This window comes from Pelodiscus sinensis, chromosome 10, assembly GCF_052426305.1.
Source record: "Pelodiscus sinensis isolate ZL-2025 chromosome 10, ASM5242630v1, whole genome shotgun sequence".
Classification (NCBI taxonomy): Eukaryota; Metazoa; Chordata; order Testudines; family Trionychidae; genus Pelodiscus; species Pelodiscus sinensis.
In genome coordinates this window covers 8,685,677-8,708,246 of record NC_143061.1, presented here as the reverse complement: position 1 = coordinate 8,708,246, position 22,570 = coordinate 8,685,677, and the positions used below count along the sequence as shown (strand labels likewise).

The 22,570-nt window shown below is 43.8% G+C and overlaps 1 protein-coding gene across 2 annotated transcripts in view; it reads right to left on the bottom strand.

The window, feature by feature from the left end:
- Positions 1–2,142: 2,142 nt before the first annotated feature.
- LOC102454693 (uncharacterized) overlaps positions 2,143–22,570 on the bottom strand; it is a 45,414-nt gene continuing 24,986 nt past the window's right edge. The window contains exons 8-17 of one of the 2 annotated variants that reach the window (XM_075938066.2): positions 22,382–22,489; positions 21,311–21,394; positions 20,983–21,091; positions 17,952–18,103; positions 14,558–14,665; positions 11,320–11,401; positions 8,574–8,725; positions 6,866–6,973; positions 5,634–5,717; positions 2,143–3,244 (exon numbers count right to left, since the gene is read on the bottom strand). In XM_075938066.2, coding sequence (XP_075794181.2) covers positions 2,825–3,244; positions 5,634–5,717; positions 6,866–6,973; positions 8,574–8,725; positions 11,320–11,401; positions 14,558–14,665; positions 17,952–18,103; positions 20,983–21,091; positions 21,311–21,394; positions 22,382–22,489 — 1,407 coding nt within the window. In that variant the 3' untranslated portion in view covers positions 2,143–2,824. The remainder of the gene's footprint in view (positions 3,245–5,633; positions 5,718–6,865; positions 6,974–8,573; positions 8,726–11,319; positions 11,402–14,557; positions 14,666–17,951; positions 18,104–20,982; positions 21,092–21,310; positions 21,395–22,381; positions 22,490–22,570) is intronic. The other variant, XM_075938067.2, reaches the window with a different exon arrangement.

Here is a 22,570-nt window from a genome sequence, read left to right as displayed (position 1 = left end):
AGGACTTTAGTTGGAGAAAAGCTAGAAAACATGCCCTGAGTTCAGCCAAAGACCTCAAACACCAGCTGCCGAAAAGAAAGATCCCCAAGTGTATTTTTATCGGTGATTTCAAGATGCCCTTCTCTTTTTGGGAGAGGGAGAGGCTAAAGCATGAATTTTGAATGCTTGAAGTTGGAAATAGAGTACATGCAAATTGATAGTATCTCCCCCTGTGTACAGGAACCCTTACAGAGGATTGCCAGGTGTCTGGTTTTCATCTGGACAGTCTGGTAATTGTGCCTTCTGTCCAGTAAAAAAAACAGAAAATATCAGACAACAGAAAATACTGGACATGTAAAATGTCCAGTATTTTCTGTTTTCCTTGGATGGAAGGCCGATGAGGACATTTTTCCCTTTCCACATCTGGCGTGGGGGTGAGGGGAGCATGAGAATTTAAAGGCGCAGCCTTTTTTGGCTCAACCATTTTCCCCCCCGCCATGTTCGGTTTTGTGTGTGTGAAGGTAAATGGCACCCCTACCCAGACAGAGACTAGGCTCCTACAAAAGACATGAAACTGACTCCTTACCCTGATACCCCCATGTTCTTGCACTGGGATGCCCCCACGCCCAGCTAACATCTGTGACCTTGCACTGGAATCATGCCTGCCTCTGCTGCTAACATCTGCAGTTTTGCACTCCATACCACCACCTGGAATAACCAAAAGCCAAACCCAGTGGCCAAGCCCTGCTGGCTGCAGAAGTGCATCACTCAGGCGGCTCCCTGGCCAGCGCGGTTTGCATAGCAGCAGAAAGCAGCCAGCATGGCTTCTTGGACTAAATGGCACGCTCTGCAGCTGGGACTAAGTGGGTGCTGGGGGCCTGGATGCAGCTGAGAGCTGTGTGTGAGGTGAGTTCCTGCATGCCCCCCTTCTGCCATGGGCTGGCAGCCACGTCAGCCTGACACATTTTTTCAAAATATTTTGCGGGCTGGATTGGGGAAGTGCTCAGGCTGCAGCTATCCCGAGGCCGGGAGTTTGAGATCCTTGGTAAAAAGCAAGGAAAACAGGATTGTATAGTGGAAAGTGTCAGACAGCCTTAAGTATGGATTGGGGAGCCTATAATTGGAGCCTATAATTGGTAAAATGAATGTTCATAGGACTTTAAAAATAGCAAATGTCATGATTTCAGCTATTTAAATCTGAAATTTCAGGGTGTTGTAATTGCAGGGATCCTGACCCCAAAAAGAGGTTTATATGTCTGTGGGTCATGAGGTTGTTGAACGGGGGGGTTGCTGTCCTGCTACCCTTCTGCTAGTGACAGAGGTGCCTTCAGAACTGGATGGCTGGAGAGCGGCAGCTGCTGGCAGGGAGCAGAGCCACTGCCAGCAGCAGGGCAGAAGTGAAGATGGCATGATATGGTACAGCTATCCCGACTTCTGTGCTGCTGCCTTCAGAGTTGGGCTCTCAGTCAGCAGCCACCACCTTCTGGATGCCCAGCTCCAAAAGCAGTGAAGGAGTGAGGGTGGCAATTCTACAACCCCTAAAATAATCTTGCCACTCTCTGGAATTCCCTTTCGGATCAGAACCCTCAATTTGAGAAATGCTGATTTCCCCCCAAGAAATCTGTATAGTATAGGCTTAAAGCACATAAAGACAAGATTTCACAGAGAGAGACCAGATTTCTAAGTCCATAATGTCTTTATAATGGACATGGATTTAGTAGGACCTTACTTACATTACTGTAACCAGCAGGGGCAACTGGTGCTTGTGTGGGGAGGGGGTGCAGGGAGGGCCACCCAGAGAGAGAAGGAGGGAGCATGTGGGGACATCCCATTTAGCAAGTACAATTTTGGAGGGGAAAATGGGGAGGTGCATCCCCCAAGTGTTACTGTGACTATCTTGGCAGACAGACCTAAGGTGTGTGAGCATTTTTGCCACGTCAATGTCTCTCCGTTGCAGTGGCAGTCCTTTATACAAGAGTTCATATTTTATATACAGAAAATAAATATGCAGCTTTGAAAATGTATTCTAGCAGGAATCTGCATGGTTGAGAATTTTTTATTTTGGATTCTCTGAGCTGCTCTCTAACATCTCTTCCATGAAGGCAACCTGATAAGAGAATTGCTGGCAGAAATGTAAACTGGAGTAAATAAATGAACAAGTCATGCATTCCCTTTTTTATTTTGCCGTTTCCAGACATTTGTCAGTCCTGGATAGATGAAAAATGTGCTTTTAAACATCCAAGTAAAGGCTTCTCACCCTATTTCATCCTGTGCCCCTTTTCCCACTACACTTAAGCTTCATTTGATTAGGTTCCGTCACATGATTCCCAGAATTCTTTGTTCCATCTCCCACATGGATGGATTCAAAAATGGTGTGATGGATTCAGCACAGTGGTTCCCAGAATGCTTCTGGCATCTGAGGATGATGAGTTACAAGTAGCTGAATAAATCCATGTCAGCACAGCCTGACTTTCCCCTCACACTTTTTCTACGCCTTTATAACTCACTGATTTCAATGGAATTACTCCTGATCTATAACCGAGTCAGGCTTATGCTCTCAGTTCCTCCAGAAGACTGCTGGTGACTCTCTTTCAGTATCATCGCTAACAAGATGAGAGCCACCACTGCTTTACAATGTTATACATTTCAAAAGCAAATCATGTTTATGATTTTCTATTTGTTGCCTGAAAAATATGCATCATATCAGGAATTAAAGTAGAAGATCCTGCAAGGTCAAAATCTTTCAAGTCCTGGGGCGCATATGTGTATGTTTCTGTTACTGGATTGTTGTGTTTAGACAGATGAGGGAAAAGATTCTCATTTGTAAGTACTTTGGGTTTCTTTACTATATGAGAGGTTTCCAGGGCTTTCCAGGACACTTTGGGGCAAATGGTTCATGGTGATCTGGCAACCCTCCATGCCAGTGTCCGTGTCCGTGTCCGTGCCCGTGCCCGTGCCCGTGCCCGTGCCCGTGCCCGTGCCCGTGCCCGTGCCCGTGCCCGTGCCCGTGCCCGTGCCCATGCCCAGGCCCATGTCCATGTCCATGTCCATGTCCGTGCCCATGTTCATGCTCACACTGAGTATCATGTCCATCCCCCTGTTCATGGGCTGCTTTACACCTGCTATCTACTCCTGGCCCTTTGCCAGGGGCTTGTCCATCTCCAGGTCCCTCTTCAGTTGTGATGTGGGTCGTGTTTTGAGCAGCTACTTCCATAACTGGAGATCGGAGAGGAGTAAAGCCAGGAGGCAATCGTAGCAACCTAATCTAAAAAGGAACAGGAGATAGTTAGATACATGTATTGCAATAATGTTACTATCTGCACAGAGTACATACACACTTTGGAGAAATTCTACCTGGGGTTGGAATGTAAAAGGCAAATATTTCTTGCCATGTTTTTGAAAATACAGTGTTTAAAAAAAGAGGTGTTGGGGGCGTAGGTATGTGAAAGGTAAACTGGTTAACCAGTAAGCCTTAACCATTAAGGTGAGGTTTACCAGTTCTGGTTAACCGTAATTGGTGGGGGCTAGAGGAGCTCCTGCCTGCCGCGTCTGAAGCAGCCCCTGTCTACGATGGGCAACAGACAGGGGCTGTGCTGGTGTCAGAGCAGCATCTGACTGCAGGGAGCTTAACCTGCCGTGTTCAAGGCCCACTCCAGTGTGGGCTGGGATCTGGTGGCAGCCCCAGACCCCTGCAAAGGGGCTGGGAGTTGGGAGCCAGTGGCAGTCCCAGCCCCTGCATTGGAGCTGGGGACCGTGAGGTTGGGGGTGGGAGCCATGCGGGCTGGGGGCTGTTTCAGCCAGTCTGGAGCGGTTCCTTGCATGAATCCCAATTAATTGGTTAAAAAACAACTGACAAACCTTCACTTGCACATTCTCTTATGTGACTCAACAAAAATTGTTGGCAGATCTCCTAAGCTAAGCAAGATAATAATGTACATCTATAAAGATAATAGTACACCACTTTATAGAGGTATAAGCGTATGCATTGGTTTTAAACTGTGAACAATACTTTTGAACTGTGTAGCTAAAATGGGTCTTCCATAAGCACAGAATATTATACCAGGAAGGATGGTAATGCACACTTTAGTCTAGCCTCAAAGCAGGCACAAGCCAAACACCTTTATTATTTTATTAAATGAAATATTACTTATTGAAGTTTTAGTTTCTGGTTGGAAGATCTGCAGAGTATAGGAGTAGCTAAAGAACAATAAACATAGGTTAATGTCTGTGCTACAAAATGTTGTGTTTGATAGCTAACCAAAACAGCACCCCTGCCTGCCTACACTAATGTAGTTTTTCTGTCTTTTCAGCTAATCAACAGAAGTTTATTGCATTTTCTATATCAAATGTCCATCATGGTTTGGTTTGATTTACAGCAGACATAGCTAGAGTAGACATCTGCCGTCAATACATAATAAGGAGGATGTTATGAGCGCACCAAAAATGCTGAATATGAGCTTGATTGATTCATTAAATAGGTCTAGCACATGTTTTTTTTCTTTTCCTAATTTTAGTAAAGACCCTATAATGATCAGAATTCCAGAAGTTTGATTTTATATCCCTTTTCTGAGACTACCAACCTGTGACACAGAAACAGGGCTGGATAATAGTTTGTTTTAGGGGGAATTTGGAAATGTCTCCTACAGACAAATCTACAATCCAGGCCCACCTTGCCTAGCAATAGGGGTCTGGACTGATATTTGCTGCCCTTCTAATGTGAAAAGGTCAGCAGACACCATGGAGAGCTATTTATCCCTTAAACATGGTAATTCCCCTTTTTGCCCAGTTTGCAAATTCAGTCAACAACGATATCAGTAGAGGTTGACAATGCTCAGCACCACTCAGAATTGAGCATGAGAGAACCTGGAAAGAATCAGTCATCAGGCAGACAAAATAATCTCTAATTTTATGGTAATTTTGCTTTCTTATTCTGCACATTCTGCATTTTCATTCATTTTGTTTAAACTACATCTGGAAGTGAGCTTTCCAGGCCAAGACCACACATTTGTATTAGCAGAACTCCTGTGAGTGCACTGAAAATATCTGCATAGTAGACAGTACTTTCATGTTGTGACTTGGACTGGGAGGCTCGCTTCCAGATGCAGTGTAAACATATCCTTACTCAACCCAGCATCTCATCTCAGGAACTGCATTAGCTCAGCCTAGGTCACTGCGGTCAGAGGACAAGAGGAATGGTCACTACATTACTAAAATGAAAAAAGTGACCATTGCCCTTTTTAAAAAAAATACAGGCTATTGAGCTAATGTGAGAAGTGGACGTTTTGGGAGATGGATAAGTCAGTGTTTCTTAAACTTTTTAAGACAGAGGAACACCAAACAATATTTTATTTTATGAGGATCACCAAGGCCTTTTTGTTGAGGGGGAAGAAAAAAGAGGTCGGGGAAAAGCTATTGAGGGGGGGGGGGGGAAAGGTTGGGGGGGAAAGTTATTGAGGGGGGAAAAAAAAGTCACTTGTCCTTTTAAGGGCAGCAGTTTTGAAATCTGTTGTTCTCCATGGCACACCTCCGAGAGCCACGGAACACAGTTTAAGAAACACTGGATAAAGGGTTACAAATATTTCCCCATTACAAATTTTGTGTAAAAAGTTGTAAGTAGTCTGAAGTGTAATAATATATGTATTGAGAATTCATACCTTCTTTTTGATACAGTTGACCCTAGGCTGTATTGTGTTTGTCCATGGCACCACAATAACTTGTGCTCTGCATAGCAAAGTGTCCTGTCAACAATCAAGCAATCAATCAATCGAAGCCAGCTTAGGCTCTTAAAACAAAAAAAATATGCCACAAACATGGAAATAGACTTGTATATAAATAAGGATGTACAATTTTAATAACCCTTTTAAACATCTTATTATTTTTGAAGCTTTATGTGAACATTGTAGAATCCATCTACCTTACCTTTGTAGATTCTTATATTGGAATCATATAATCACTTAGTTCTATTTAGCTTTAGCAAGCTGGCATGAATATCACAATTTAACTCATAACACTAATTCTCAGCACATTTCATTTCCAAAGTACTTTACAAGCATTAGCTAGTTAACACAACACTCTAGAGGGATAGGTAAACGCTGATCTCATTATCATTATTTAAGATGGGGAAACTGAAGAACAGAAAGGTTAAGGTCAAACGTTTCTGAAGTGGCCATTGTTACTGGGTGCCTTGGTGGAACTGAATTTACGGTCTCTTGCTGTAGTATTTTTCAACCCCCAGATATGAGCAGGTGGAGTGTGTGTGTGGGGAGCAACCCACCCACCACCACTCTGCTACAAATATCAGGCATTTCCCTCCCATTTCTTGAGTGTTTATTCCACACGCACTAACCCTGTAGTCAGCCCTAGCAGCACCCGACTGGCAATATGTCCCTTTGCCCCAAGTATGCCAGCCCCTCACCATAGCAGAACGTCACTTCAGCGACATCACCCTGCCCACACCCTGGTACCATTTCACCCCCTTTGCTTTTTGATCAACCACCCATGAAATGGTCAAAATTATTCCAATAGCTTTGCATTAATCAAATGGATTGCGCAGTTGGTGTGAGTTGACCAAAGCAACTCTTTCTGCTGTCCTTTAGCAATATCCTGGGTCACACACAGAACTAACGATAAAGGTAAAGATAATGCTGAGAGAGAAAAATCCCTCCGTTTATTGAGGAATAACTAGCCTTTACTAATTTGGCTTGCTATTGGCATCAACGACCATTTGAAGTTATTTAATAAAAACACCAAACCTGGGTTGCTGGTATGGTGGTGGCTATTTTTGTTTTGTTGGGATTGTTTTTTTAACAACATAGTCATTTCTGGTGCAGTTCAGTTGGCTTAACGGAGAGCCATTGTGGTGGTCTGCAGCATTCCAATCACTTACACTGTCTATTGTAGCCGCACAATATTCATTCATTTTTTTGACATTTGTCTTCGAGCAGTTTGTCTTCCTCATTTTAAATGTTATATCAAATTTTTCTCCAGCAACCACCTGAAAAATCATGAAGAAAATTGTCCTCATTAAAAGTGTTTTTATTGCAGCAGTTTCACAGATAACACAGTGCTCTAAAAACGTAACCATCCCACCAAGGATGTGAGCATAAAAACAGACCCCTTTGACAGTGAAAGAGACAATCAATATACATTTCTAATTAACCTATATTATTTACTCCCATTCCACCTCTCAAAAGCATCACAGCATTGACATTGGAGGAAACTAGCAGGTGAAAAAATCTGAGATTCACAATTTTGACTTTGTTTTACTGCGTGACTGCAGTAATATCCTTACTAATGAAAGAAATCATTCCGAGGCACCATTGTAGTGAACCAAATATAAGGAAAGGGAAGTTGGATGAGGTAAAATGAAGAGTCTGATAAATACAACTGCAGTGAAAAACAAACTATTTGTCAAGCACATGAAAGAACTAAACTGTAACAATTCATTAATGTTCCTGGGAAAGTTGATTGTTCATGTTCATGTTAGTATATAATCTTTTTTAATCATACCCAAAAGGGAGGTAGATACCTCACAACAGAAACAACAGACAAAGGATGAAATTCTGGTTTGACTGAAGTCTATGGGAGTTTGCCTCTGATTTCATCCCTGTTTTCTTCCCTAAAACTGTCCATATGCAGTTGGAGCCTCTTTAATCTGGCACTCCCTGGTCCAGGAACATATGGGGGTGGCATGATTTTAGTTAGCTGGATGTTCCCATCTTATGGGTGTGGCCAAGTTTCCTGCAGTCCCATAAAGTTTGTTTACAACCATTAGTCCGGGCTCTCAATGTTCTGTGCTGCTATTTAGTTCTAATTTGTACCTTAACATCCTCTAAGAGCCCAGTGAGCAGTGGAAGTGTTGGTAATGCTGCTGGACCATATTGACCTCTCGTGGTTCAGCAAATGAAGTGGGTTTTACCCACAAAAGCTTATGATACTATATATTTGTACTAGTCCTTAATGTGTCACAGGAATACTTGTTTTCAAATTCTTTGGTTTGGCACCAGTCAGGCCTGTAGGGTGCTGGACTAAAGAGGTTGTGGAATCTCCATCTGTGGAGATATTTAAGAGTAGGTTAGATAAATGTCTATCAGGGATGGTCTAGAGTCTAGACAGTACTAGACTAGTCCTGCCATGAGGGCAGAGGACTGGACTCAATGACCTCTCGAGGTCCCTTCCAGTGCTTATATTCTGTGATCTAACTCTAACTCATAGATCTTTTCTACTTCTGATGTCGTATGAAATGATGCCAAAGGACTTGGTAAAGAGGACGGTATAACAGACATCAGAGTCCTGAATCTGAAACCTACCCTATTGTTTTGGGTCCAGGTCAGACAAAATATACATTGAAGGAGTTTTTAAAAAAAATATCCTTTCGGATGACTGAAATTTGTAAGAATGTGCTTTCAGTGTGATTAAAGTGGTATAAACATTGGGGTAGAAAGACCAGCTCCCAAGTTTTCAGACCCAAATCTAAACCTTAACTATGCTTCAGCTCTGACCCTTAGCATCGTTATATCTTGGATCATCTCTATTAAATATGGAGAGGTGGTCATAAATAAAACTGCACATGAAGAGGAAAGAAGAATTCCAACCTGCACTGTGGCATGTAATAGTGCTTCAACTTTATAATAGAAGTCATCACTGCACTCTGCGTTATACTTCTCCACAGCAGCGTTCAGTGGTTCCTCCAAGTTCTTACTGTCAGCTGGGATGGGAACTGGACAGCCAGCACAAACAGGAATGCCTGAAAGAAATACCAGCGTTCAAGTAAATTGAAGAAACAAAAGATTCACTGTGCATTGGGCTCAGGTCAACCACTGAGGCAGAAATGCACTTCTGTCAGGACTGCCTGGATTTGACTCTGCTAGGTGGGACCCAGAATATTTTGAGATTTGATTTGGTAGATGTCTGTGTTGTCCTATCAATGATGTGCATAGGAAAAAAGCAGAATTTAGATGCCTGGGCGTAAACAGTGCATTTGATGAATACAGAAATGAGAGTACAAATGGAAGGTGGCAAGTGGCTGCTGTAGAAGAAACAGCTGCACTTTTGTGATGGGCTGGACTAGAGGAAACAGGAGGCTCCCTTCATCTCTGAGATCTATGTGTGCACACTCTGTGCAATGAGTGATTCTATTTTGAAGAATTATATAACCATTCCTTGAAGAAAAGCAAGTCTATGTATGGATGAGAAAGCTGCACATGCTACATATGACCCTGTACCTGAAGAACTAAATGACCCTGTACCTGGAGAACTAAAATCTTGGAACAGTAACAGACTGTGTCCCAACAGAAGACTAGAAAGAAAGGACAGTAAACAAAATGCTCTTGTTAGGGGTATGGTGCTGGGTAATAATGAATGAGGTGTAAGTGGGGTAAGTAACCCTGAAAAGAAACTAAGTTTCTGTGTTATTAAATGCAAGAGTAGAATGGTGACAGTGATGTAACAAGAAATAAAAGCAGCGATACCACTAGATCAGGGGTGGGCAAATCTTTTGGCCCAATGGTTACACATAGTATGGAAATTGTATAGAGAGCCATAAATGCTCACAAAATTGGGGTTAGGGTGCGGGAAGGACTGAGGGGTCTGGCTGGGTGTGTGGGCACTGGAGTGAGGCTGGGGATGAGGAACCTGGGGTGCAGAAGGGTGCTCTGGATGGGACAGAGGGGTTCAGGGAGCAGGAGTGGGATCAGGGCTATGTCAGGGGGTTGGGATGCAGGGTGAGTCTCAGGGGCACCGGCTCTGTCCTGTGCTTACCTCAAGCAGCTCCCAGAAGCAGTGGCAAGTCCTCCTCCTAGTGGGTTCCTAGGTGGAGGTGTGGCCAAGCAACTCTGTGTGCTGCCCACCTCTCCCTCCCCTCCCCCTCATCTGCCAGTGCTGCCCTAGCAGCTCTCACAACAGCTTCTTCGGGCAGGAGAATTGCATGGACCCTTCTGGTTTCCCTTTCATGCAGGAACTGGAAGGCGGGGCATGCTTCTAGGAGCTCCACAGAGTCATGCCATGTGTGAAGAAGGCAAACCCCAGACCTTGTTTCCCATGGGATCTTGAGGGCCAGATTAAAATAGCTGATGGGCTGGATGAGGCCCACAGGCTGTCATTTGCCCTCCCCTGCACTAGCTGAATTCTTGAGTCCAGTTGACAAGCTGTAAGTGGCTCTGGCTCTTTAATCTAAGGAGGTGATGCACATACAAAACCCAGTTGTGAATGTGGAGTTCTTGGTGAAAGTTCTTTAAATCAGTAGTTCTCAATCTTTTCAGATTACTTCACTCCTGGCAGGAGTCTGATTTGTCTTGCGCACTCCAGTTTCACCTCACTTAAAAACTACTTGCTTATCAAATCAGACTTAAAAATACAAGTGTGGTGAGAGGACTGCACAGTATGCAAGCACTTCCCCTCACACCCTTAGCATCTGGGGAATGAATGGGATGAAAAGCTAGCTGCGTCCCAGAGTGCACAGTTTTTGCGGCCTCCCCCACCATGCACTTGAAATGGTGCCCTTGTGGTGTGCCTTCTGCCTTCCCTGTGCTCCAGGACTGAGGAGGCTGGGGCTGCATGCTCTCCTCTCTTCCTGGTGTGCCAGCCCCAGGATGCTGAAGCTGTGTGCCACCTGCCCTCCTTATTCTCTGGGGCTGGGGAGGCTGAGGTCTTGTGCCATTCACCCTCCCTGTGCTCTGAGCTGGGAAGTTTGGGGCACTTCTCCCCTCCTTATGCTGCAAGGGGTTGAACCCATTGGTGGGGGACAGGAGAGCAGCTTGACTCCCATTGTGGGTGGAGCCTTAGCAAAAGGGGCAGGCTAGAGGTGGGGCTGAGGGCTTATCAACCATCTATGACAGAAGTATAAACAAGTCATTGTATACATTTTCACTTTGTACCCACGTCAGTAATGATTTTTAGGTTGCTTGCTGTAAACTAGGGAAATATTTAGAAGAGCTGATGTAGCCCCTGGAAATAAATAAATAAAAATGAAATAAAGTTTAGGGGGACAGTTATACTCTCTGAGCTGTGCTACTGATCTTCATAGTGGGATTGCTCTTGCATTTAACCCTGCAGACCACATTCAGGGTTTAGAGGCCTGCTTCACATATCATAGAATTTTGGGAATGTAAAGATCAGAGAAGAGAATTTCCCCCTGGATTTTCAATACTTTGTAGGAAATGAGAAGATTATTTGTTAAATTTCCATTATAGGGGGGCAGAAGCCTTATTGTTTTGCTGTACGAGCAGATTTGCTTTCCCCCTCCCATGTTTTTTTTTAGTCCCTTGGCATTTTTATTGTACAACTATCTGCAATTGTAGTAAACCATTAGCAGTTTTCAACTGACACATGATCACCACGTACCTATAAACTGGCATTTCTGTGCAACATTTGCAATTGTGTTACTGAGATCCACATATATCTTGGCTCCACAGCGACCGATATGCTGGGTTGGGAGAAAAAAACCTCTTAATTTTCTCTTAGAAATACTCAGAGAGCATATTTGTAAATGTCCTGATGGCCCCCTTCATAGCAAACAAACACTGGGTCATGCAGAGAGAGATGAGAGGTCAATTTGTGGTGTCTTGTACACTGATCAGTCTCCATTGTCTCCAGAGAATTTTCTCCTGATCTACACTGATCTGAATGCACCTTCAAAAGCAAGTCCAGTGATTTCTGATCAGGAGAAAAGATGACCCTGGGAAATCCACCAGAGAAAATGGAAGAGGCCTTTATAGATAGATATTGATGAAAGATTAATGGGGCTGCTTTCATCTTGGTCTTGAAAGGTACTGAACAACTCCCTTGACTCCCTTTGACTTGAATGGGAATTTAGAATGTTTAATAAGTACAGAATCATACTCTTGGGGGATGTCTGAACTACAGTATAAGTCCAGGGTTTAAACTCAGGCTCAAGCCTTCCCTTCCTTCTGACCACACACAAACAGTGCTAACCCAAGATTCACACTCTGCAACCCCCTTGGTGTTTCAAAGGGGCAGCACCGTGGAGACCGGGGTCAGCTTGGGACTCCCCAGATGACCCTGGGTTCTGGGGAAGTGCCATGCTGAACCCGAGGTCAGCTGGAGACTACCCAGCTCATCCTGGGTTCCACTGAAATGCTGTGCGAAACCCGAGGTCAGCTGGACACCAGGCTCTGTGTGGCATTTCAAACCAGCAGTGCCGCATGGAGCTTGGGTCAGCAGCAGACTCTGAGTTCCCCACTGGCCCCAGGCTCCATGACGGCACTTCCGCTTCGAAATGCACAAGAGCCCCTGCTGGTGATTCTTGTATATTTCAAAGCAGGCACTCCCGCTGGCCCTGGGCTGCACATGGAGTTCCATGTTCCTCCTTTAAAATGTACGAGAGTCCCAGCGGGGGCTCTTGTACATTTCAAAGGAAGAATGCGGAAGTGCCTGTCAAGTAGTCAATGGAAATTCCATTGACTACTTGACTAGTCAATTAACTGCAACTTAACATCCTTAGTCTACAATACACCATTATATCGAGATAACTAGTGTTATTTTGAAATAACAATGTGAATGTCTACACAGCCATTCCATTATTTCAAAATAATTTTGAAATGACAGACAGCTTATTCTGAAATCTGTAAACTTCATTGTCGAGGAACAACACCTATTCCGAAATAGCTATTTTGAAATAAGTCATGTGTAGACACTCCAATGGAGCTATTTAGAAATAGCCCTTCACCAGGGCCATTTTGTCATTCCTTCCCAATGTCTCCTGGGGCTCTGAATCAAGATAGCACATATACATTAGGGAAGCCTTCCTCTGACTAATTTTGAGGCTTCTCTGCAGTGTAGACGTTCTATTTCAAAATAAGTTATTTCAGAATAACTATTCTGGAATAGCTTATTTTGAAATAGCTATGCAGCATAGACATACCCTAAGGGAGACATGATAGAGGTCTATAAAACCATGATGGGTGTGAAATAAGTGAATAAAGAAAAGTTATTTACTTGTTCCCATAACATAAGAACTAGGGATCACCAAATGAAATTAATAGGTAACAGGTTTAAAACAAACAAAAGTTTTTCTTCACACAGCACACAGTCAGACTGTGGAACTCTTTGCCAGAGGATGTTGTGAAGACCAGGACTTTAACAGGGTTCAAAAAAGAATTAGGTAAATTCCTGGAGGTTAGGTCCATCAATGGCTATTAGCCTCTGTTTGTCAGGCTGGAAGTGGATGACAGGAAAGGGATCACTTGATGATTACCTGTTCTGTTCATTCACTGTGGGGCATCTGCACTGGCTGCTGTTGGAAGACAGGATATTGGTCTAGATGGATCTTTGGTCTGACCCAGTATGGCCATTCTTATTTTTGATGAGACTGGCTCTAAATGGGCATTTGCAAATATTTCAGAGCCATGGCCTTTGTAGGCTTTAATTTAGCAAAAGACTTCAACATTGTGCTTAAATCCACTCCTAAGGAGCATAACATTTAAGCACGTTTAACTTTAAGCCTGTGCTAAATTCTATTAACATTAAGGGTATGGCTACACAGCAGTAAAATGGGCATGGCTGAGTTATGTCAGCTGACTTGAACTTGCAGGGCCAGGCTATATCTACATTACAGCTCAAATTGATTCTTTGACATTGTTCCACTAGCTGTTGATTTAGCGGGTCTAATTAAGACCTGCCAAATCCAACACAGATCACTCTCTTATTGACCCTATTACTCTTCCTTGGATAAGAAAAGCAAAGGAAGTCAACAGGAGAATTACTCGTCACCCTCTCGCAGTGTAGAGTCCGTGGTAACTTACTGAAGGTATATCGACTCTAGCTATGTTAATTACATAACTAGATTTGCATAGCTTAAGTCAATTTTCTGTTGTACAGTAGTGTAGTTGTAGTCTCTGAGGGTACGTCTAAACTACATGGCTCCATCGACGGAGCCATGTAGATTAGTGTACTTGAAAAAGGGAAATGAAGTGGTGATTTAAATAATTGCCGCTTCATTTAAATCAAAATGGCCACCGCGCTGCGCCGATCAGCTGATTGTTGGCACAGTGTGGCAGTCTAGACGGGGATCTGCTGACCCCAGAACCCTTCATCGGCAGACCCTGTAAGCCTCATTTCACGAGCCATAAAGGATCTGCCGATGAAGGGTTCTGGGGTTGGCAGATCCCCGTCTAGACTGCCGCCCTGTGCCGACAATCAGCTGATCGATGCAGCGCGACGGCCATTTTGATTTAAATTAAAATTATTTAAATCGCCGCTTCATTTCCCTTTGCCATCCTGCCTAATCTACATGGCTCCGTCAACGGAACCATGTAGTTTAGACACACCCTAGTTTAGACTGCATACAGGGCTATAGAATTGCAGGGTAGACATTGGGCTTGGAGTGGCGTCTGGGCTCTGGAACCCAGCCAAAGTCTAGACAATTATGCTGTATTTTTACAGCAGTCCGTTCAAGCTTCATGAGCCTGAGTCAGCGGACACAGACCAGCCACAGGTGCTTTACTGCAGTGTACAAATACCTTCAGTCAGGCAGGTGCTTAAGTACTTTCCTGAATCAGAATCTCAGTAATTAATTACCAACATAAGAAGTTTTGATGAACTGGATGTGAATATCACTTACACCTCCAGGAATGGGTTTGCACTCAGGTCTTAACTTAGGAAAATGATGCTTGGAGCAATTAGTCTCCTTGATTTCATACTCAAATGCATAATTCCGTCCAGCCACCACCTGGAACAAATATTTAGGAAATAATTCAATATATATTTAAAAGAAAAATGATTAAAATCACCACATAAAATATAAGATAATAACACTGCACATCTGTAATGACTTCCAATCTAAGTGTTTCAAATTGCTCAGCTGCCATTCAGGCACACGACTGCCCAGTGCAGCAGGGAAATATAATTCTCATTTTACAGACAGATAAACTGTGACTATGTCTAGACTGCAGGCTTCTTTTGGAAGAAGCTTTTCTGAAAGAGATCAAGGACTTAACAAGTCTTTGAACTTTCTCACCCATTACCAAGACAGTTTCCCCAATTATCACCTGTAATACCATTAACTCACAAACATCCCACTCTCCCTACCTTTAATATCAGCAATTCACAGACACTTACCTTCCTTCCTCCCCCTTCCCACCCCCCCCGCATCCTCCTTCTGTTCTGCAATGTGATTTGTCCTTTTCATATTTGTTCATTTTTTTAAATTGTATCCTTTGGTATATATGGTTGTGACTACTTTCTTCCACTATTTGATCTGAGGAAGTGGGTCTGGCCCACGAAAGCTCATCATCTAATAAACCATCCTGTTAGTCTTTAAAGTGCTACATTGTCCTGCATTATCTTCCAAAAAAGCTTCTTCCAAAAGAGTGTGTCCACACAGCAAAAGCACATTGAAAAAGCGATCTGCCTTTTCGAAAGATAGCGTTCACACTGAATGGATGCTATCTCTCATTTAAGCTCTGATTGCTAAGGACAGAGTTGCCACCAGGGCACCTGTGCTTTTTCCTCTTCTTCTTTCAAAAGAATTCTCTCTTCCCCGTTCACACACGCCTTTTTCCAAAAGAGCTCTTTCACAAAAAGGCTTCTTCCTTGTAGAAAGATGTTTACCAATGTCAGAAAAACCCCTCTGTTGTTTCGATTTTTTTTCAAAAGAACGCGATTGCAGTGTGAACGTAAATAAAGTTTTTTTCAGAAAAACAGCCATTTTCCCAAAAAACCTCCACAGTGTAGACATAGCCTGAGTCACAGAGATGAGCCGTGAAATTGGTAACCAGATTCAGGTTCAGATTCCAACCTCTTCTGTCCCAACGTCACAATGCAGGGTTTCCTACATCTTAATCTGAAGTATCTGGTACTGGCTACACGGCTAGAGGGTTCTGGTCTGGTGGTGCAATTGCTATGTTCCTAGGTATCGCACATCACATAATACTACTTTGAGGTGTAGGTGTCATTTATTAACAGGTGTGCTGCAGTTATTGTTACGAGGAATTGTGTCTGCCTTGGGCATTTTCTGACTTCTGTCTTGTTCAGGGTTTTCATCACTTTCTTGTTTGTGAAATGGGACTTTTGAATAATATCTGCTTTAAAGGTGATACCTTTAGGTGTACCTAATCCACATGAATTCCAAGTGAATCCCAAATCCATCCTCTGACCTGGACTCAAGGGCTGTTTCTAGACTGGCCAGTTTTTCCAGAAAATCAGCCGCTTTTCCGGAAAAACTTGCCAGCTGTCTATACTGGCCGCTTGAATTTCCGCGAAAGCACTGATGATCTCATGTAAGATTGTCAGTGTTTTTGTGGAAATACTATGCTGCTCCCATTTGGGCAAAAGTCCTTTTGCGCAAAACTTTTGCACAAAAGGGCCAGTGTAGACAGCCCAGATTTGTTTTCCGCAAAAAAGCCCCGATCGCGAAAATGGCGATCGGGGCTTTTTTGCGGAAAAGCATGTCTAGATTGGCACGGACGCTTTTCCGCAAAAAGTGCTTTTGCGGAAAAGCGTCCGTGCCAATCTAGACGCTCTTTTCCGAAAATGCTTTTAACGGAAAACTTTTCCGTTAAAAGCATTTCTGGAAAATCATGCCAGTCTAGACGTAGCCAAGATGTAAGGATGCAGCTCACTGCTTGTGGCTACTGCTCCCAACTTTTGGAAGAGCAGGGTAGCCTTATCCTTGCTGCATCACCATGGACACTATCCCATTGACTTCAGTGGGCTTTGGATCAATCCCCATATGCAGAAGTGATAGAGATGCTGAATCAACAAAGAATGCATTGTATTTCTTCCTAGTCCACCCCAATTAAATCCTTTGACTAGTTTATTCTAGTCGGACATAAAGGCCATTCAGAGTCCATAGATGGTGTGGCAATCTCCTCTCCAGCTGGTACAACATAGCCCCCTTGGAGTAAGGAATATGTCTTGTGGCTAAGGTGACCGATGGAATTAACAAATGGAGGGTGGAAATTGGTTTCTTAATACAATTGATTTGCCTCATGATATTTTGAGGAAGTTAAACACTTGCTCAAACTGACTTGGGGAAGAACACACAGATAAATGAACACAAATATGCACAGGAAAAGGATACATAGCTTGCATCAAGTTATATAATACTTAAAATCAAACCAGAAACATGTCTATGAGCTCTGTCATACCAATGCCTAAGCTGAGTCGCTCGCACAGCTATGTAGCCTTTTCATGGAATAGAAACTGGCATGGAATCTGGGGGATTTGAAGGTGTATTCCTTGTACAAGTTGAACCTCTCTAGTCCAGAGCTCTCCGGTCCAAAGACATGCGTCATCCAACTCCATCATCCGGACAGGTCCCAAGAGGGCTGGATTAGAGAGGCTTAACGTGTATGCACAAAATTCCATCTGAAGACCAAAATGCAAAATCCATTTCTATCTCACAGGTGGAGTGTAGGCCTTTTATTTTTCTGAACCGCTTTCTTCATTAGCCTTCTTTAAACCACAAACAATACCAGTTGCTGACAATAAATGTTGGCAATGCACAGGCTGGGTGACAGGAAGTAGAATGGGTCAGGCAAAGGGGGAGAATTATCCTAGGCCCTAGCGATTTTAAAGAGCCTGGGACTCCTGGCTGCTGCCGATTTTCAGTGGGTGGGGGGCTGCATGGTGTGTTACAGGTGGTGCTCCTGGCTGCTCCTTCCCCACCCCTTCTGCTCGAGGCCCCATCCCTTCTAAGAGCACAGAGCCATACCCACTCTACCCTGCCTATCGGCCTTCTGTGGCTGTCGGCTCTCCTGGTAATGTGTGCAGCTGAACCAGTGCTACTCAGTGAAATTGAAGACAAGGACAAACTACATGCAGTAGCAATTCAGAAGCCAGTGGTACAACCACTGAAAACCAGGCATTTAGGCTTTTTGTAGGAATTAAGTGTTATTTTTATATCACATATGTTACTACTGTAAAATGGAACTTACTGCTTGCAGGTAGATAGATATAAATAACCAAAGTATCTTATTTTAATAAATAAGCAAAAAAATGCCTGCTATACAAACCTGCGTGGCAGCCTTTATTATTTGACCCACTTCATAAAGAGAAGAGTGGTTACTCTGATTGTTAAAGATCTCAATAGCACGTCTCACAACATGTGAAAGTTCCGTGTCATCTACTTGTATAGGTTGAAAGGCTCCAACTAACACACGTTTTCCTGAAAACAACAAACCAACCAAAAATTCAGCTTTTTGCTTAGTATAACAGCCTTCTGATTTTTTTTGTGAACAAGAGAGAGAGTTTGAGGAGGAAATATCCTCACTTCTTTTAATTGGCAAAGAGCTGGGACAACAAAACACAGATCCAGCCCCCCTGACATTTATGGTGGTCAGAGTCTGGCTTCTGGGCTCAGTTCAGTATAGCTGTAGGGGGCACCTTTGAAAATCTGGATCCAGATCTGAGTACAGATGCCAAACTCTTCACCCCACCCAAATTCAGGAGTTTTAGGATTGAAGGTTTTGTTTCAGGCTCTTCTCTACTTTTAATGTAAAAATACAGCATGCATCTTTGCAAGAGAGGAAGTCATCTATCAGCCCGGGAGATTCCCTAGGAGATTGTGGTTTTTACCAGAGAGTTCACAACCAGTGCGCAGCAGTTTGTGCTCCACACTATACTGCAATGGAAAACTCAACATTAACATTTCAACTGGCACCTTTGGAGGTAAGCCACTGTAATTTGGAGCTCCTGATACTCTTAGCTGCATTGTCTGAACTGCTCCCACAATGGCTGTCAAGCGCTTACAAGGTGGAATCAACGTCCAGGCACCACAAAGCTGGACTAGATTTGAATGGGCAATCTGGAAGGAGGAGTCTCTGAATTCTGTTTCCTGCCACTAATCTTAATAACTCCGCTTCCTGCCTTGTAAGCGTGGGTTGGATTTTCATAAATTAATTTAATAGTTTAGTGCATAAATTAAATTTGTAATTCAGTGACCTTGAGAACTGATGTGACACAATATCAGATCTCAATGGAATTTAAGTGTAATCAGTGAGCCAGATTTACTCCAGCCAAGGATCTGACCCAATATCTACATAAGGACAAGTGGAACAGTTCCATTGGTGAAAGCTGAACCGTGTATTACTCACTAAGTAGAGACAAAGCTGTGAAATCCTTCACCAGACTGACCTGATTGTTTACCTCTTCCTCTAGGCATCATTGGACATGTTCCTCTCACTGATATAAAAGTGCGGTAAGTCTTCTTTAAGTAATTGCCCTATTCCTACTTTCTGTCAGTGTAGCTGACTCTATTTTCAGTGTGCACTCACAAACCAGAACGCACAAACCATCCCACCCATCCTGTTCAAAAGTGAGTGAGACCTTATCTACAATTTTAGCTCTTTTCGCAGGCAATGGAAAACATCTACACTTTCTTGCAAAACTTCACCTGTGCCTCCGATGCTGGACTGATGGGCTGTGTCTACACTGGCATGAATTTCTGGAACTGCTTAAAACAGAATACTATTCCGTTTTCAGTTTTTCTGGAAAAGGAGCGTCTACATTGCAGCCTGCTTTTCCGGAAAAGCCCTTTTTCCGGAAAAGCGTCTGTGGCCAATGTAGACGCGCTTTTCCGGAAAAGAGCCCCGATCGCCATTTTCGCGATCGGGGCTTTTTTCCGGAAAAGACTATTGGGCTGTCTATACTGGCCCTTTTCTGGAACAGTGTTCCGGAATAAGGACTTATGCCCGAGCAGGAGCAGAATAGTTTTTCCGGAATAGCGGCTGATTTTGTACAGCAGAGCATCGTTGCTTTTCCAGAAATTCAAGGGCCAGTGTAGACAGCTCGCAGCTTATTCCGGAAAAGCGGCTGATTTTCCGGAATAAGTGGCCCAGTGTAGACACAGCCATGATGTTTGTAAAATCCCAGGGCTGGAAGGGACCTCAGGAGGTCATCGAATCCAACCCCTGCCCAAAGCAGGACCAGTCCCAACTAAATCATCCCAGCCAGGGCTTTGTCGAGCCAGGAATTAAAAACCTTTAGGGATGGAGATTCTGCCACCTTCCTAGGTAACGCACTCCAGTGCTTCACCACTTTTTTATAGATTGGACCTCGCTGGTCTGGCACCCTCGGGACCTGACTTGTGCTGAATGAAGGGATTTGCCAGACCAGGGAAGGTCTTTCTCCTCCTGGTTTGTGTTGGCACTGGATTAGGGCTCCAGCCTGTCCCCATTGCTGACCCAGCCTCCCAGGGTGCTCTAGATGCTGCTCACAACTGCTGCTGTCGGAGCAGAGCGCCACTGCCGGAGTTCTGCAGCTGGGGCAGAGCTCCTCAGCCACCTGGTTCCACGATGGAAGCTGCACAGCCGGGGCCATAAAGGCACCGCCATCTGATGATGGAGCTGGAGTTGCACAGTTGAGGCAGAGCTCAGCAGTTGCCTGGCTCCATGGCCAGGGCTGGAGCTGCACAGCCAAGACTGGGGCAGAGGGCTGGGAACAGAGTTCCCTGGCCGCTGTTGGGGCTGGAGCTCCATGGCCACTGCTGGGGCCAAAACTCCCTGCTGTGCTGCCCATTTCCCTCTTCCCCATACACACACTGGCTTGTCAGTGCCCTCTAATGTGCTCCTGCCCCGCCACCAGGCCTCCCTTTTCCTGGGCTTTATAGTCCAGGAACATCCATGGTCCAGCATGGGCCACGGATGTTGCCGGACTAGGGACTCCTAGTTAAGGGAGGTACTTAGTGAAATAGTTTTTCCTAATATCCAACCTAGTCCTCCTCCACATTCAATTAAAGGTAGACTTTTAGCTCTCCAAACAATGCAATCAAATGCATCCATTCCTTAAGTTAACCAAGGGATGCACATTAACCTTACTGGCTGCTAGATGTCACCATTGCCCTACAAATGCATCTGATAGAAAATATAATTTAGTATGAGGCCTGGAGGCTGTAGTTTGCCTGCCCCTGCACTAGAGGGATTCTTGAGTCTAGTTCACAGTCGTGCACCATCTACCACCCTTGTTCTTCAGGGCTGGGGAGGCTATGGTACGCGTGCCTGCCCTGCTCCCCTCCCCATAGTGGACCATGCGCATGCCCATATTCACCCTCACGTTGTTTTAGTCCATGTCTCTGCTTGTGTCCTGCTCCACACACCGTGTCGTGTCCGTGCCCATTTCCATGTTCTGGCTCACATCCAGTATCATGTTTGTCCCCCTGTTCATGTGCAGAGGGCAAGAGGAATGATTACAACATTACTAACTTGAAAAAACATGACCACTTGCTTTTAAAAAAAATGCAGGCTACTGAGCTAATGTGAGAAGTGGATGTTATGGGAGGCCGATAAAGGGTTACAAATATTTCCCCATTACAAATTTTGTGTAAAGAGTTGTAAGTAGTCTGAAGTGAAATAATATATGTATTGAGAATTCATACCTTCTCTTTCACGCAGTTAACCGTAGGCCTTAGTGTGTTTGTCCAGGGCATCACATGAACATGTGCTCTGCACAGCAAAGTGTCCTGCCAACAATCAATCAAACAATCGATCAAAGCCAACATGGGCTCTTAAAACAAAAAAATAAGCCACAAACATGGGAATAGACTTGTATAGAAATAAGGACATACAATTTTAATAACCCTTTTAAACGTATTATTATTTTTGAAGCATTATGTGAATATCTGTAGAATCCAGCTGTCTTATCTTTGTAGATTCTTATATTGGAATCATATAATCACTTAGTTCCATTTAGCTTTAGAAAGCCAGCATGAACATCACAATTCAACTCATAACATTAATTCTCAGCACTTTTCATTTCCAAAGTACTTTCCAAGCAATAGCTAGATGAGTTTGATGAGCAGGTGGAGTGTGTGTGTGGGGAGAAACCCACCCACCACCATCCTGCCACAAATACTAGGCATTTTCCCCTCACCTCAGGAGTGTACATTCCACAAGCACTAACTCAGCATTCGACCCTAGCAGAACCTGACTGGCATATCTTCCTTTGCCCCAAGTATGCCAGCCCCTCGCCATAGCAGAATACACTTCAGCAACATCACCGTGACCACACCCTGGTAGTAGCATTTCACCCCCTTTCCTTTTTGATCAACCACCCATGAAATGGTCAAAATTATCCCAATATCTTTGCTTTAATCAAATGGATTGTGCAGTTGGAGTGAGTTGACCAAACCAACCCTTTCTGCTGTCCTTTAGCAATATCCTGGATCACACACAGAACTAACAATAAAGGTAAAGATAATGCTGAGAGAGAAAAATCCCTCCGTTTATCGAGGAATAACTAGCCTTTACTGATCTGGCTTGCTAGTGGCAGCAACGACCAATTGAAGTTATTTAATAAAAACACCAAACCTGGGTTGCTGGTTTGGTGGTGTCTATTTTTGTTTTGTTGGGATTTTTTTAAAGAACATGGTCTTTTCTGGTGCAGTTCAGTAGGGTTAATTGAGAGCCATTGCTCTGAGTTGGTGTTCTGCAGCATTCCAGTCACTTACACCGTCTGTTGTAGCTACACAATATTCACTCTGTTCCTTGACATCTGTTTTCGAGCAGTTTGTCTTCCTCATTTTAAATGTTATATTATAATTTCTTCCAGCAACCACCTGAAAAATCAGTAAGAAGATTTTCCTCATTAAATGTGTTTTCATTGCAGAAGTTTCACAGACAAGCCAGTACTCTAAAAT